General features: G+C 41.8%; 1 protein-coding gene across 3 annotated transcripts in view; it reads right to left on the bottom strand.

Annotated features, from left to right (window-relative positions):
- The window catches only part of CASTOR1 (cytosolic arginine sensor for mTORC1 subunit 1), a 44104-nt gene that overhangs the window by 20997 nt on the left and 8380 nt on the right, over window positions 1-14727 (bottom strand). For 2 of the 3 annotated variants that reach the window (XM_056528676.1, XM_056528677.1), the window contains one exon: window positions 9372-9565. In XM_056528676.1, coding sequence (XP_056384651.1) covers window positions 9372-9565 — 194 coding nt within the window. The remainder of the gene's footprint in view (window positions 1-9371; window positions 9566-14727) is intronic. The other variant, XM_056528678.1, reaches the window with a different exon arrangement.

Here is a 14727-nt window from a genome sequence, read left to right as displayed (position 1 = left end):
AACCTTTGAGATAAATGGGAGAATGCTGCAAGCAGAATGGGCTTGGAATTTCCTCTTGGAGTGGAGTGATGGCTGAGTGTGCGAGTTTACCACTTCATTAATTCGGGGAACAAGGTACCTATAAAACATCCCTATGAAAAACAAAGATCTACAAAGAAAAGGCCACAACCATTAGTCAATAGTTTGTACACATGTACGCCCTGCACCCGCTCCGCTGCTATGACCCGGGCTCACGAGCTGAATCCGCCTCATAGCGGGGTGGTCCCGGCAGCAATCAACGGCTGGGACCCGTGTCTAATGTCTGACATCACCGATAGCGGTGATGCCCGGCATCAACCCATTAGACGCCGCGATTAAAGTGGATACTGGCAGCTCAAATTTATTTTATTTTAATTTGTTTAAAGAATTCCCGGCAGCTCAGCGGAGCTGATTGGGACCACCGCGGTGTCCCGATCAGCTGAGGGCGGTGGAAGGGCCCTTACCTGCCTCCTCACTGTCCCTCAATGCTCCAGGAAGCTGCAGCAGCCTGGAGCAATCGAGCACAGATAGCATTGAACAGTGTATGCAATCAAAGGATTGCATGTTATAGTCCCCTATGGGGGGCTAAAACAAATGTGTAAGAAAAATAAAAATAAAATAAAAAAGTTAATAGATGTTAATTAACCCCTTCCACAATAAAAGTTTTTCCTATAAATTTTTTTTCTTTTTAAATAATCAATCAAACATACATATGTGGTATCGCCACGTGCGTAAATGTCCAAACTATAAAAATATAATGTTAATTAAACTGCACAGTCAATGGAGTATACCTAAAAATAAACCAGTCCAAAATTGCGTATTTTGGTCATTTTGTATACCCTAAAATGTATAAAAAGCAATCAAAAAGTCCAATCAAAAATGTCAGATCATGGCACAAAAAATGAGCCCTCATACATCCCCATATATGAAAAAATAAAAAATAAAGAAGTTATAGGGGTCAGAAGATGACAATTTTAAACAAACATACTAATTTTTGTTAGGATTCTCTTGATGCACTGACTGATAGCAAAAAGAACATTTTGGCACAACCCTGATTACTATGCAATAAAAGTCTATAGCCAAGTACAAATCCCTCTACATGTATATTACTACATTCTCCTGCTGACAGCCTCTTTAAATATAATAACTGCAGTGGAAGTCTATGTAGAGAGGTTTGCCAGAACAATGTTGCTACTGGAATTTCTTCAAGTGGCAAGGTTTCTTCTAATAAGTTGGCAGGGGAGCAGAGAAACCACGCTGGCACCAGCATCACGGCCTAATGCACTGTAAACAACAAACAAACCTGCAGATGGTGACAGGATCAAGACCGGCGCTGGGGATCTTTCAGGTAAGAACAACTTTATTTCCTCATCATGCAATGTGTTTCACTGAACTTCCGCTTCACCAGCCCGACTCGTTGCATGAAGGGTAAATAAAGTTGTTCATACTAAAAAGATCCCCAGCGCCTGTCTTGATCCTGTAAACATCCGGAGGTTCATTTGTTGTTTGCTGTTCCCATAAGGCTAGGAGTGGCTGCAGGGAATCTAAGCATTATACCATACGCTTTATCCAAAGTTGTACTTGGACGGTACAACCAACCTCAGTAAGCGCTGGTTTATTGCGTGCCCCAACATTTACCAACGATATCCCACCACAGAGAACTTTTTATTCTAATTGAAGAGTACCTCTCGATCTTGTTAAATTTTATAATCCTCCCCCATCATGATAAACCACCCCCTACTTTTTATTATATAGTTTTTTACCTTGATATTGATCTGTATTTTCTGCTCTGTCTCTGTCAGATTCACAGACTGGGAAGGGGCGTTCCCCAGCAGGCGTGACATCATCTGAAGCCATACAGGGGAGAACTTCCTCCCTCACTCTGCTACACACAGCCCAGAGTGGTTCAGTGTGTGAGATGAGCTATGATTGGATAAGGCTGCATACACCCCACTCAGCATTTCCTGCTTTTGGACTTCTGCCAGGCCAGTAGGAGTCCAAAGTCTGTTAAAAAGTTTTGGGGAAAATGTGCTCTGGACAAGTAGGGAGACACCTAGAGGCAGATTTTTTTTAAACACAAAACTTCATTTTTTTAACCTCTTAAGAACGCAATGTGTTCCTGTACGCCCTGCGCCTGGTATATAATGCGGGGTCACGCCATGAGCTTGCGTCATACCGGGTCGGTCCCGGCAGCTAATGAAAGCCGAGACTTTGGGTTAATAGTGTGAGGCACCGATCATTTTGCCGCACGCTATTAACCCTTTAGAAGCAGCGTTCAAAGTTCAGTCTGGCTGATCGAGACCATCGCGGTGTCCTGAATAGCAAGAACGCGAGCAGAGGTCCCTGCCTACGTTGCGTCTGATCAGCGATTGATTGCTCCAAGCCTGAAATCCAGGCTTGAGCAATCGACCACCGATAACACTGATCTTTGCCAAGTCAATGATCTGTGTAAGAGATCGGTTTTTGCAGTGTAATAGCTGCTCCTAGGAATATGCAAATTCACAGAAGAAAGATGAGGAGGACATTCAGAGGGACACCGCGCTGGACTGAAGGTACGTATTGTAGTCAGAGACCCCGCATCGTTCTTCTGTTCTCCCACACTATAACCAAGTGTATTGGGTTTAGTGTTGGTGAACAGGATGACCGTTTTCCTTTAATAGGTTGAAAAAGCAATAAAATTAGCATTGTATATAAAGCTGGACAGCTCAGGAATAATGGCCACAAGGGACATTTAGAAAAAATAAGTTAAAAATAGTCAACAAGCATCAGATTCAGGATGTCAACGTGTAACAGCTGGGTATACAATTAGTAAACAATGACGAACAATATGATTTTATATGAGGACATATCCCTCCCTTGAGATTTAATTTTTTTATTGTTAGATTGTTACATAATGGATTTCCAACTGATTTTAACAATATAAGGGGTTGTCCAGGATAAGGAAAACATGTCTGCCAAAACCAGCAACGATTGTCCTCAGGTTGTGTATGGCATTACAACTCTGCTTAATTCACTTCAAATGGGACTGAACTGCAATACCACACACACACTGAGGACAAAGGGTGGCACTGTTTCTGGAAGAAAGCAGCTAGGTTTTCCTGATCCTGGATAACACCTTTAAGTAACTACTTTTTTCCTCCAATGAGTAATATGGAAAGCACTTTGAAAACTCTGCACAATTGTTAGGGAATTCCCTCATTGCGGAACTAGATAAAATATGGCCACGCACACAAACTCAGAAACATCCCCAAGAATGGTTTGGAGAATCCGTGGACATACATGTGACCAAGGAGGACCAAGTTATTTCAATAGCTGGGCCCACAACTGTAAGCATTGGTTATCTTTCCTTCGTTTGAGGGGGAAATTTCTCATTGTCTTTAGAGCTTATTTTTTTGCTTATAATTGGTACATGAAGTTTTGCAGGAGGAATCAAAGTGGTGTTCTTCAGTGATTTACTGTTTTTTGCTTATGTGCACCAAATAAATATGTTGCACATAAGCAAAACCAAAGCAATAATAAATGACTTCAAAAACACACATTCCAAAGACAATGGGGGACATTTATCAATGTTTGCTTATGTATTTCTTAAGTTATTTTTTTCTTACTATTTTTTTTTTACATATGTGCGACTTATTTATCAACTGGTTTCAGCCTGTTGATAAATTTTTCACTTAAGCAATTTTTTTTTTTGCTTTGGTAGTGGCTTTTTCTGCTCCATGTCTAAGCTGGAGTAAATTTAGTCGTTTTTTTTTCATGCAATGGGACTATTTTGCGACTTTCGCACTTGATAAATCTCTGACCACTGCAAGTCAAAAATCACTTTTTGCTTTGGTAAGCAAGTTTCTTTTTTGCTTCGGGCATCAAAAAAATCGCACAAATTTTTTTTTTAAATAAAAGGAGTCACACAAGACTTTTTTGTGACAATTTTAAGCAAAAAAACCTACTAAATGCTTTGATAAATGTCCCTCTAAGTTTTTCCATGTTTCTGCTTCTAATGCTACTCTTCCGCAAGGCCACCAGCCCAGTAGAGGTGGTGGGTCACCATTACAAGCCACGCTGAAAATTTGTCACTGCATCGCAAAGAAAAGTGGTGTAGATACAGGTTCTCTGTTAGCACTGCACATACACACTGAGCTGGCGGCAGACAACGGGAGTGAGCACTTTTCACCGGGCCTCTAGTGAAAGCAGAAGCAGCGCGTCTCCGGCATCAGGAGAAGAAAGAAGAGGAGTACGGGCACTGTATATCAAAAGGTGCACATAATATGTAAAGGCTCCCTGTAGTCACGCCGGCCCGCACATCATGGACCTGTGTGTCAATCACACAGTGGTCCAGCGCTCACTTACAGGCGATAGGCGTGGCGGAGGTGGGGCATTACGATCCCCAGCCATGCCTATCCGACTGTTGCTGACCGCACGATAAAACTATTTTCCTGCTGATAAAGTGTAATAAGGAGCAGCCCTAAAGTACAGCTACATTACAAGTGTCATCTATATTATCGTGTTATTAGTCTGGGGGGTACAATATCCATGAAAGTTGTGCTTTAATGTAGTTGCTTTATTATTTTGAGAGGTTGTAGCAGCAACGGCCTGTCTTCGGTTTAGTGCAGCCAGTGCATCTTCAGGTGAGCAGAATAGCTCTGAGGTGTCGTCCTCTCTGTAGACTTTAAGGATAGGGTTAAATTACCGCGCAAATTTCATGTGTAGGTTCACAAGTTGGGAGAAGACTCCTGCAAAGGCCTTAATCCTCTTTACCACCTCTGCGGAAAAGTCATTTAATAGCAGTATCTTATGCCCCCTCAAAGTGAAGTCAGCCCGGATCTTTTTGTAAGCCATCATGATGGCCGCCTTTTAGACAAAATTAAGATACTTCACTATTGTTTGCCTTGGGCACGCATTTTGCTGTTTATTTACCCCTGGTGGTAGTGGCTTAGAAGTGTCCAATCAATGTTTTCGTTCCACCAGGTAGGGGGAGGGTTTTTTTTTTTTTTTAGCACCTAGAACTGGTCAGGTGGAACGATTCTGACAGGCCTATAATACGAAGGTGATTACGTCTGGATCTATTTTCCTGATTCTCTTGAAGAGACGGTCATAAGCCTGGAAATAGCAAGCTGCTGTTTAGCTGCAGACAGTTCATAGTCTACAGCAGAGAGCCGCACTTCCATCTCAGTAATCTGCTCTGTATGTTTGGCTACTTCCCTGTGTCCGAGCTAGTGAATCTGCAATGATAGCCTATATTGAGGACTTCAGGTCAGGCAAAAGTAATTAAGCCACCTCTATGACAAGAGAAGATGACCTCTATGACTTAAAAGGAGATATCCAGTGGTGTAAAACTTATCCCCTATCCTCAGGATAGGGGATAAGTTTCAGACCGTGGGGGAGGGGTTGCAACCGCTGGGGCCCCCAGCGATCTCCTGTATGGGGCCCCAGCCCACAGGAAGGCGGCATGTTGACCACCGCACGAAGCGGCGGCTGACACTGCCCCAGTGTTCGGACCCCCCGCGATCTGAAACTTATCCCCTATGCTTAGGGGATACGCTTTTTACTCCGGTTTAAAAACCGTACTTCAACCGCATACGGTTTATTTTTTTATTTTTTTTATTTTATTTTTTTTTAACATGGACGTCAATGGGAAATGCACATTTATACAGTTCCATACGGAAAACCGTATAAGGTTTTTACTTTGCACATGCACATTTGCATCCTAAAGTACCCACCCAACACCCCTCCCATTAAAAATGGACAGAATTTTCAAAAAAATTTTTTTTTTTTTTTTATAAAAACGGACGGAACTGTATGCACTTTTAAAAAAACAGTATACGGTTTAAAAACGCATACAGTTTACTTTTCCAATACTGTTCCATCAGTTTCTTTGCCATACGGTTTTTCAGCCTTACTTGAATTATTGTGATCTTAGCACATCTTAGCCATCGGCTGTCCAGGCTTGCTGGGAGTTGTAGTTTTGAAACCTCTGTAGGTCCGCAGGTTGAAGACCACTGCGGCCTTCGACATCATCTAGCCCCCTCTCACCCCCTTTAGTTCTGTACCCACCTCCGCTCGGCGCTGGTCCGGTGCTGCAGGACTGTCCAGTGGGGAGGTCGTTCGGTGGGATAGTGGGTCCGGGCTGCCATCTTCACCGGGGGGGGACCTCTTCTCCGCGCTTCGGGCCCGGCCCCGGAATAGTTACGTTGCCTTGACGACGCAAAGGTACGTTCATTACACCGTCCCTGTGAGTCATCGTCAAGGCAACACCTCTATTCCGGCCCCGAAGCACGGAGAAGAGGCCCCCCGGTGAAGATGGCAGCCTGGAACCACTATCCCACTGGACGACCTCCCCATCGGACAGTCCTGCAGCACCGGACCAGCGCCAAGCGGAGGTGAGTACAAAACTAAAGGGGGTGAGAGGGGGCTGGATGATATCGAAGGCCGCAGTGGTCTTCAACCTGCGGACCTCCAGAGGTTTCAAAACTACAACTCCCAGCAAGCCCGGACAGCCAATGGCTGCCCGGGCTTGCTGGGAGTTGTAGTTTTGAAACCTCTGGAGGTCCGCAGGTTGAAGACCACTGAGGGCGGAGAGATCACAAGAGGATGATGACAAGATGATGATAAAGGGGGGTGGGGATGATGACGGGGGGGGGGGGGGGGAATGATGTATTTCCCACCCTAGGCTTATACTCGAGTCAATAACTTTTCCTGGGATTTGGGGGTGAAATTAGGGGCCTCGGCTTATACTCGAGTATATACGGTAGCAGTGTTCCATCACCCTGGGGTTAACAGAACAGGCTTATCTGTTTTCAATAGGGAAGGAGTAGCCAGTGTATAGATATTTTGTATTTATTCCGGAGACAGATTCAGTTACACATTAAACCTTAACAAAAAGCTTGCCTGAAACTAGTCACTTTTTTCTCACTATTTTTTAGGGCCTCTTTATTTTTTATGGATTTAATATAGTCTACATGTTTAAAACTTCACAATCTGGAGTCCACAGTGGCAGAATTTCTCCCCCCCCCCATCACAAAACTTTAGGATAGGGTCCGACGGAGCACATCCGCAGCATATATCATACTCTGGATGAGCCGACAGCAGCCATAACAGCAAGCTCCCTGCTGCAGCCGGGTAGATCTATGCGTCCGTTCGAAGCAGCGGATTTCCCAACGCACATCTGCTGCGAGCAGGCACTATGTCTACAGCAGGAAATCCGCCGCTATGAGCTAGCAGACTGAAGCAGTGAGCTTGCTCTTGTGACTGCTGTCAACGTATCCACAGTGTGAAATACGCTGCAGATGCACTCCGTGTGACACTACCCTAACAGTCTTTCATCTGCATTCGGCTGCAATGCCCTGTGCACCTGGCCACTTGGAACTTTCAAGGATGAGGGATGAGTGGACATACAACTTTATCTTCATACTTAAAAGTCTACACAGGACAGCTTCTCCTGCAAAAAATCTACTGAAATGATGATGACATCTAAAAGCATATTTTAGTCTATTCATTTCTGAGGATGTTATGAAGATAGGTGCATGCAGATATTAATGTAAGAGGTATGTATGGACACTGCCTTTTTTTTTTTTATTGTTTGCTAATGTTGTGTGCTCAGTTTTCTGCTTGCTACAAATAACTTTCAGGCATTTTTTAATTTATTTTATTTATTAATTTTTTTTTTAATGAAAAGTTGAACTTCTACACAAAACTGCATAAAAGGGACTTTGTTTTTTTTATGTGGAAAATGGCATTGCTACAGCATGCTAGATGTCTACTTTCAGAAAATATATGTCTGATAATGTCTGACAGTGAACCGGTCATTATAATCAGTTAGGGAGCCTGTAAAGTATCCCCAGGAGTGCCGATCTACTGAGGTACTGTATTTGGTGTGGACAGACATTTGTGCTCACAGATTCCTTGTTCTGTCCCTTGAACACCCCCCTTTTTCTTCTAGCAACATTTTGGCTGGATTAGCTGGTTTCCTTTTGTGATGTTCTCATTCATGTCTGGGGATCCTTTTCCCCTTCATTCCTTTGTGCTTATGAAAATAAGCCCTTGGGGCCAATGAGGGGACTGAGCTCAGTTTTTTCTCTCCCTTCTGCATTACATCCAGTAATGTACATTTATTTTCTATTAATGTACTAAAAGGCTGTCAACACAACTATGGCCTACCTTTGGAACTCCTACGGGAATTTGCTATGCTCCTGGGTGCCATGTAATCCATTAGCACCCCAGCAATGAAACCCTTCCTCTGGCAAGTGCTATAGATGCTGCAGCCAATATGGATTCATAGCTGTCAACTGCAGCCTGTTGATGATCATTAAAAGGCTGTGATATATTATAACAGCACATCCAAATGAGACGGGACATCCAAATGAGACAGGATTAGACAAATACTTTATACCTGGGCTACACAGAAAAGTTTTGTAGCACTATTGATGGAACAACTACAGTTTCTGTCCAAAGGAGAGTTGTATACAAACTGTCATGGTCTCTTGATACAGAAAATGCAAATCCAAAGTTTTATGAAAAATTACTATAGTGCAGCACTGTGTATTATAGTCATTTTTCATAAATACAGCCATGGTCAAATCAGCCCATAAATACCATAATATACATAATATATACTGTTTTAGCTGCATAAGAGGTTATATTTTACCAGATCTTGCTAAAGTAGACAAAGCAACACTTCTTAATGAGTGTAACAGTAAGTTATAAATGCTATTAACCCTAAACTGACAATTATTTACTAGTTTAGCTTTCTGGATTCTAATTTGTCCTTTGCCCTTTCTTTAAACATAATAGCTACAGAAGACATAGTTAAGTAGTTTAACAGTTAGTGAAGCTAAAAAAAAATAAAAAAAAAAAAAAAAAAAGTAATAGGCCTATCTGGATAAACCTATTATCCTGCAAGGATCATCCTATGAGGTATTTGCCAGATTTTCTCATGGTTCCTAGTATTATTCTTATTATAGTATAATTAGTAGACATATAATGATACATCAGTATCCTAGGGAAGAGAAATAGTATGAATAAATAAACCAGCAAAACACACTGTTCTGTATATAGACAGGCAGTAATGTAATGCAGTAGTTAAAAGAAAAAAAAGCCCCTGTTCAGACAGACAAATTTGTGGAAAATGTCTGATACTATTCCAACTCGTATTTGTTGCAGAATAGGGCACATGCTGCACTTTCAGACTGGCAGGACATTGAGGAGGTGCATAAGTCAACTTCTTACTGTGTTCCCCATATGATGATCTTAGTGATCTATGCTACATCAAGGCAGAAACAGGAATAAATTAATTGGACACATCATTTGCCGTCACTTAAGCGACAGAAGAGCGTATTGCATGCTAACATTCACTATCTTACCAAAATGTAGTCGGTCTGGTACGTGGAAAGCATCAGAACAGAGACATTGTGCTCTGCCAGAGGAGCAATGACAGACTTGGCAATCTTTGTAACACCTCCAGTCTGGATTCCATTGGACAGCACATTCAGGACTCTCCAAGTATTCTCTGCCACATGTAGAAAATCGGACTGCGGTAACTCTGCCAAATACAGATCTACATTAGACACATAAAATGTAATGACTCTATAAAGATAAAACCAGCTTTATTGAGTGACAAAGAAAATAAATCACTGGAAACTTTCCTGACCTGAAACATTTATGTGCAATCTTGTGGCCCTGCATACAACACATTATACCAGAGCAGGATGAAGCCAGGTCCTTAGCACTGGTAATTGGGTCTTCCTCCACTACTGCTGAATGCTGTAATGGCATCCAACTCCCTGTGACTTGGTAGAGGTAGTCAACGCTACTGCCAAGGGATGGGAAAGTTGGGGCCCTGCTAGTGATACTGCTGCTACAGGGGTTGGGGCCATACTATTCTACTGCTATTAAGGAAACAGGGAAAAACGCTGCTGCTACTATCACGATGCAAAGACAGGTACTACTGTTGAAGGGTATGGCAGGGCTAACATGTCCTGGTTGTAAAGCACATGCCGCATGATTTGTTTGCCAATACAAAGAACAAGCCAACCAGAGAGAAGAGATATAGAGATTTACATTGCTTCCTTTTTGGCTCCAATAGGAGTTTAGAAGAATGTGTCTATGAAACATGCCACCACTAGGTTGTATGACCTCAACTCTACAGTTCTACAGACCACCTCACTGGCTCCTTGAACTGAGTAAAAGTTGTAAGGCTGGAACTCCACTGAGGTATTTTTTTGCAAAAACGCTGTAAGAAAAGGCCAATTTTCCCGCACGGCGGTTTTTCAGTGAAAAAACGCCGCGTCCAGATGTTAGCTGCAAGTCAATAGTAAACTGCAAAATGCCAGATTCACTTGCCGTTTTTCAGTTTGGCATTTTTTTAATCCTTTTGACGTTTTTTCATCAATTTCGGGCTCAGAGGCTGGATTTTCAAAACACCCGACAAAACCAATTTGGCGTTTTTTGCCCTGAAATCGTGGCGTTTTTATTCTTTTTTGGACTTTAGCGATCCAAAAGTGATGGAGATACTTTTTTTATTAAAATTTCGTAGGGTACCATTAAAAAAAAAATAAAGATTCAGTAGTGATGGAAAAAAATGGTAGCTAACGAAATGTATCTTTATTACGAAATGTTTATTAATTTTTATACAGGGATCAATTTATGAGTGCGGGCAGGGGAATAAAAATGTAGCCGACAATAATAAAAATGTAGTGTGTGTGTGTTTTTCACTTTATTTTTGTACATTTTTTAGGTAGTACTACTACACCCAGCATGGAACACACTGTTCCATGATTGGAGTAGTAGTACCTGTACTAATTGACAGATCGCCCATTGCGATCCTCCTGTATAATGTATAGATGCTGCGGCCGCTCTTCTATGGTCCTCTGCCCTGACGTATATTCATATTTCCCGCAGAGCTGTGATTGGCCAGATGGTTCCAGCCTATCACAGCTCTCTTTGAGAAATTGGAATGTGGATATATACGGCGTGCAGGGGACCATAGGAGAGCGCCGGCCGCATCTATACATTATACAGGAGGATCACAGCGGGTGTCAGGAGTGATACCCGCTGTGATCTTTCCTACTACTACTCCCAACATGTAGTACACTCTGCCTTATGCAGGGAGCTGTAGTACCTGCATTAATAGACAGATCGCAGCAGGTGTCAGAAGTTACACTTGCTGCGATCTGTCTATTAATGCAGGTAATACAGCTCCCAGCATGGAGCAGAGTGTGCTCCATGTTGGGAGTAGTAGTACCTGCCGTTAAGGACACATCACAGCGGATGTCACTACTGACACCCGCTGTGATCGTCCTGTCTATAGCAGAGATGGAGCGGCTGTATACAGCGCTCACATCCCTTCTCTGCACTATACTCCGGGCTGGCCACTCATTCATTCATCTTTTCCTCTGAGCTGTGATTGGCTGCAACCATCCGGCCAATCACAGCTCTGGGCGGAAAATATGAACGGCCAGTGATGTGAATAGAGCAGAGATGGGAGCGCTGTATAGAGCCGCTCCGCTTCTCTGCTATATAATGGACGATCGCATCGGGTGTCAGACTCACACCCAGGGCGATATGTCTATAGTACAGGTACTACTTTTTTTTTGGTACCCAAAATAAAAAAGACAAAGGGGCCAAAAACTGCAAATTCCACACAAAAGGTAAAAACGCAGGAAAAAACACCAGAAAAAACAGACGCAGGCAAAAACTGGCAGCTTTTCTGGCGTTTTTATGCCACAAGAATCGCAGGGCAAAAATCTCAGTGGAGTCCTAGCCTAATAGAGTAAACTAATGCAGTATCTGAACTCTTCAAACCACTAAACCTAGAGAAGAATACTGTAGAAAATAATGGAGGGAAACTGTATTTGTCAGTCTGTAGGATTTTCTACATGTTCCTAAAAAAACTATTTACAGTGAATACAAGGGATGGTTTCCTCCATTGTCATCTGTCAAACTGCTGATGGGGACAATGCTTTACTAGGAAGGGCTTTGTGTGTGTTCGGTCTCTTTCTGCCACTAAAGCAGGGGGGATGATTGCTGTGGACCAGGAAAAGGGGGGAGTAGGACAAATAATGAAAGAATATGAACACAACACAGAAGAATATTAAAGAAGGGACTACTGATTTGTTATTGGTCTTTCTGGGAGGTATTTTCTACATCTAGTTTCTTACCTACTTCTTAAAACGCAACTCCAATGTTGGTCTGGCAGCAGGATAGATGTTTAAATCAAACCCTACACCTTTTCCCTTGGAGAATTCCAACACCTCAGTAACATTAACCAACATCAACCTAGAAACAAAAAAATTGCTACCAATGAAAATAATACATACATGTGGTGTGTATTATTTTTTTGGTTGTATGTTTTTATGTGTTTGGGGATTTTTGGTCACTGTGTTATTAATTGATACTTAAAATTATTAATTTCTGAGTACTTTTGTGTATTACTTTCACTGGTTACAATTTATACACACACACACATATACATATATATATATATATATATATATATATATATATATATATATATATATATCTGCTAGCAACTTTGTAGTCTGAGACTTGACTGCTGCTAAAGCGAGCAAACAGGCTGCAGATTGGCTGGACGTCAAATAGTCTATAGGACTTCTGACAAATCTGTATCCCGTTCACTTTAGCAATTGCAAGTCTTGTGCTATAAAAGTTGTCCGCAGATGTAAACACGTATCCTGCCAACTGGACCAACATTGGAGTGGAACTTTAACAACATGGCTACCATTAAATGTCCCATGGTAACCAAGTTTGCCGACAGCGTATCTGCCAGTATTAGAAGCACTAAGGGGGAGATTTATCAAAACCTGTCCAGAGGAAATTTTGCCCAGTTGCCCATAGCAACCAATCAGATCGCTTCTTTCATTTCTGAAAAGGCCTCAGGAAAATGAAAGAAGCGATCTGATTGGTTGCTATGGGCAACTTTTCCTCTGCACAGGTTTTGATAAATCTCCCCCTAAGTGATTCTGGAATGTGTCAAATGGCAGAATTGCTGGTCAGGAGTCCAGAAAATCATATATTCCTCAATACAGGAAAAAGCATTTAGAGGAATTGCTTCTTAAGAAGTCACAAGTTTATTGAGGACAGTGTTTAAATACATTATGACCGGCTCTAGATACTTTCTAACATTAGTAAGCTAAACAAAAAGTCAGGCACATCAATTCTGACAGGGTTAGACAGCTGAGTAACCCTGAATAGAGTCTGGCCAGTCTATTGCCAGTTAAAAACAGCTCAGGCAAGATGGCAGTCCCTATAATAACATACAAAAAAAAAAAAATACAAAAAAAAAAAAACACTTGACAAATACAAGATTCCAATCAGAAAATAAAAATAAAAAACATGTTTTAGTATCTGGCTAATCAATAAGAATGATTTAGGTGCTATATCCACTTTAAGCATGCATATGTATCTTTAATGGGAAGGGAGGATAAACTGCAACTCTACTATTACTGCTCATTTTTCATGGGGAAAAATAAAGGACTGTTAGATCAGATTAGGGACCGCCAAGCAGTATCAATGTATATTGAGAAACTGGAATATATATACAGCTCACCCTGGTAGTGTTCGGTCTCTGCTGCTCATCCAGTCTGGGTGCACGGGAAACGTGGCCGCTCCACGAGGCAAACAATACAGGAAGAGATCACTTGAAAAAAATCCATAGTGATAAACTCCAGCACTTCCAGAGTGGATAAAAAAAGTATAGAATTTATTCAATCTCCGTGGAGGTAAAAAACATGTATAGAAGGCAGGAAAATACGATAAAAACTGACACGTTTTGTTATCATACCTTGACAAAGGCTAACGAAACGCGTCGGTTTTTATTGTATTTTCCTGCCTTCTATGCATGATTTTTACCTCCACGGAGATTGAATAAATTCTATACTTTTTTATACCCACTCTGGAAGTGATGGAGTTTTTCAAGTGATCTCTTCCTGTATCAATGTATATTGGTTATAGACCGTTTAGAAACTAGAGAGACCTACAACACCAATCTAATTAGAAAAGGAGCTGTACACTAGATCAGTGATTCCCAGACAGTGTGCCTCCAGCTATTGAAAAACTACAACTTCCAGCATGCCGGACAGACAAAGTCCAGGAATGAGGGGAGATGTAGTTTTGCAACAGCTGGTGGCACACTGGCTGGAAAACACTGCACTAGACTCTTATGGCATCACACATGGTTAGCTATTGTACCCAGTGTTCTCCCTGTGATGACTGAAGTCAGATTAGACAGGGGAAAAATTAAAAATAAATAGACGCTTTGAAGATCTTAGCCTGGATTTACATGAAGAAATAACAGATAGACCCCCTTATAAATATCTTGAAGCTGGTCTCATGTGCAGATAACAGAAAGAGAACATTGCTTCCATCCCAAAGAGAACACTTACTTTCCAATAACCAAGAATATTTGTTCGGAGGTCACATTATTGGCTGAGGTTACTTACAAAATGTATCACTTGTTCTTATTGGAACGATCTGAGCGTACCTAGCAGTGTCTTATTACTACATGTTCTATTTCGTTTCTAAAAAGGTTTCTTTATGAACAGCTTGCCCAAACCACAGCTGAAAAATGCTGCGGTGTCCTTGTTACTAAGGGGCTTCATGTACTGTACAGTGATCCCTCAACTTACAATGGCCTCAACATACAATAGTTTCAACATACAATGGTCTTTTCTGGACTATTGTAAGTTGAAACCAGACTCA

Source organism: Hyla sarda, chromosome 1 (genome assembly GCF_029499605.1).
Source record: "Hyla sarda isolate aHylSar1 chromosome 1, aHylSar1.hap1, whole genome shotgun sequence".
NCBI classification, from domain to species: Eukaryota; Metazoa; Chordata; class Amphibia; order Anura; family Hylidae; genus Hyla; species Hyla sarda.
Note: the sequence above shows the minus strand (reverse complement) of the source record. Positions and strands in the feature narration are given on the sequence as shown.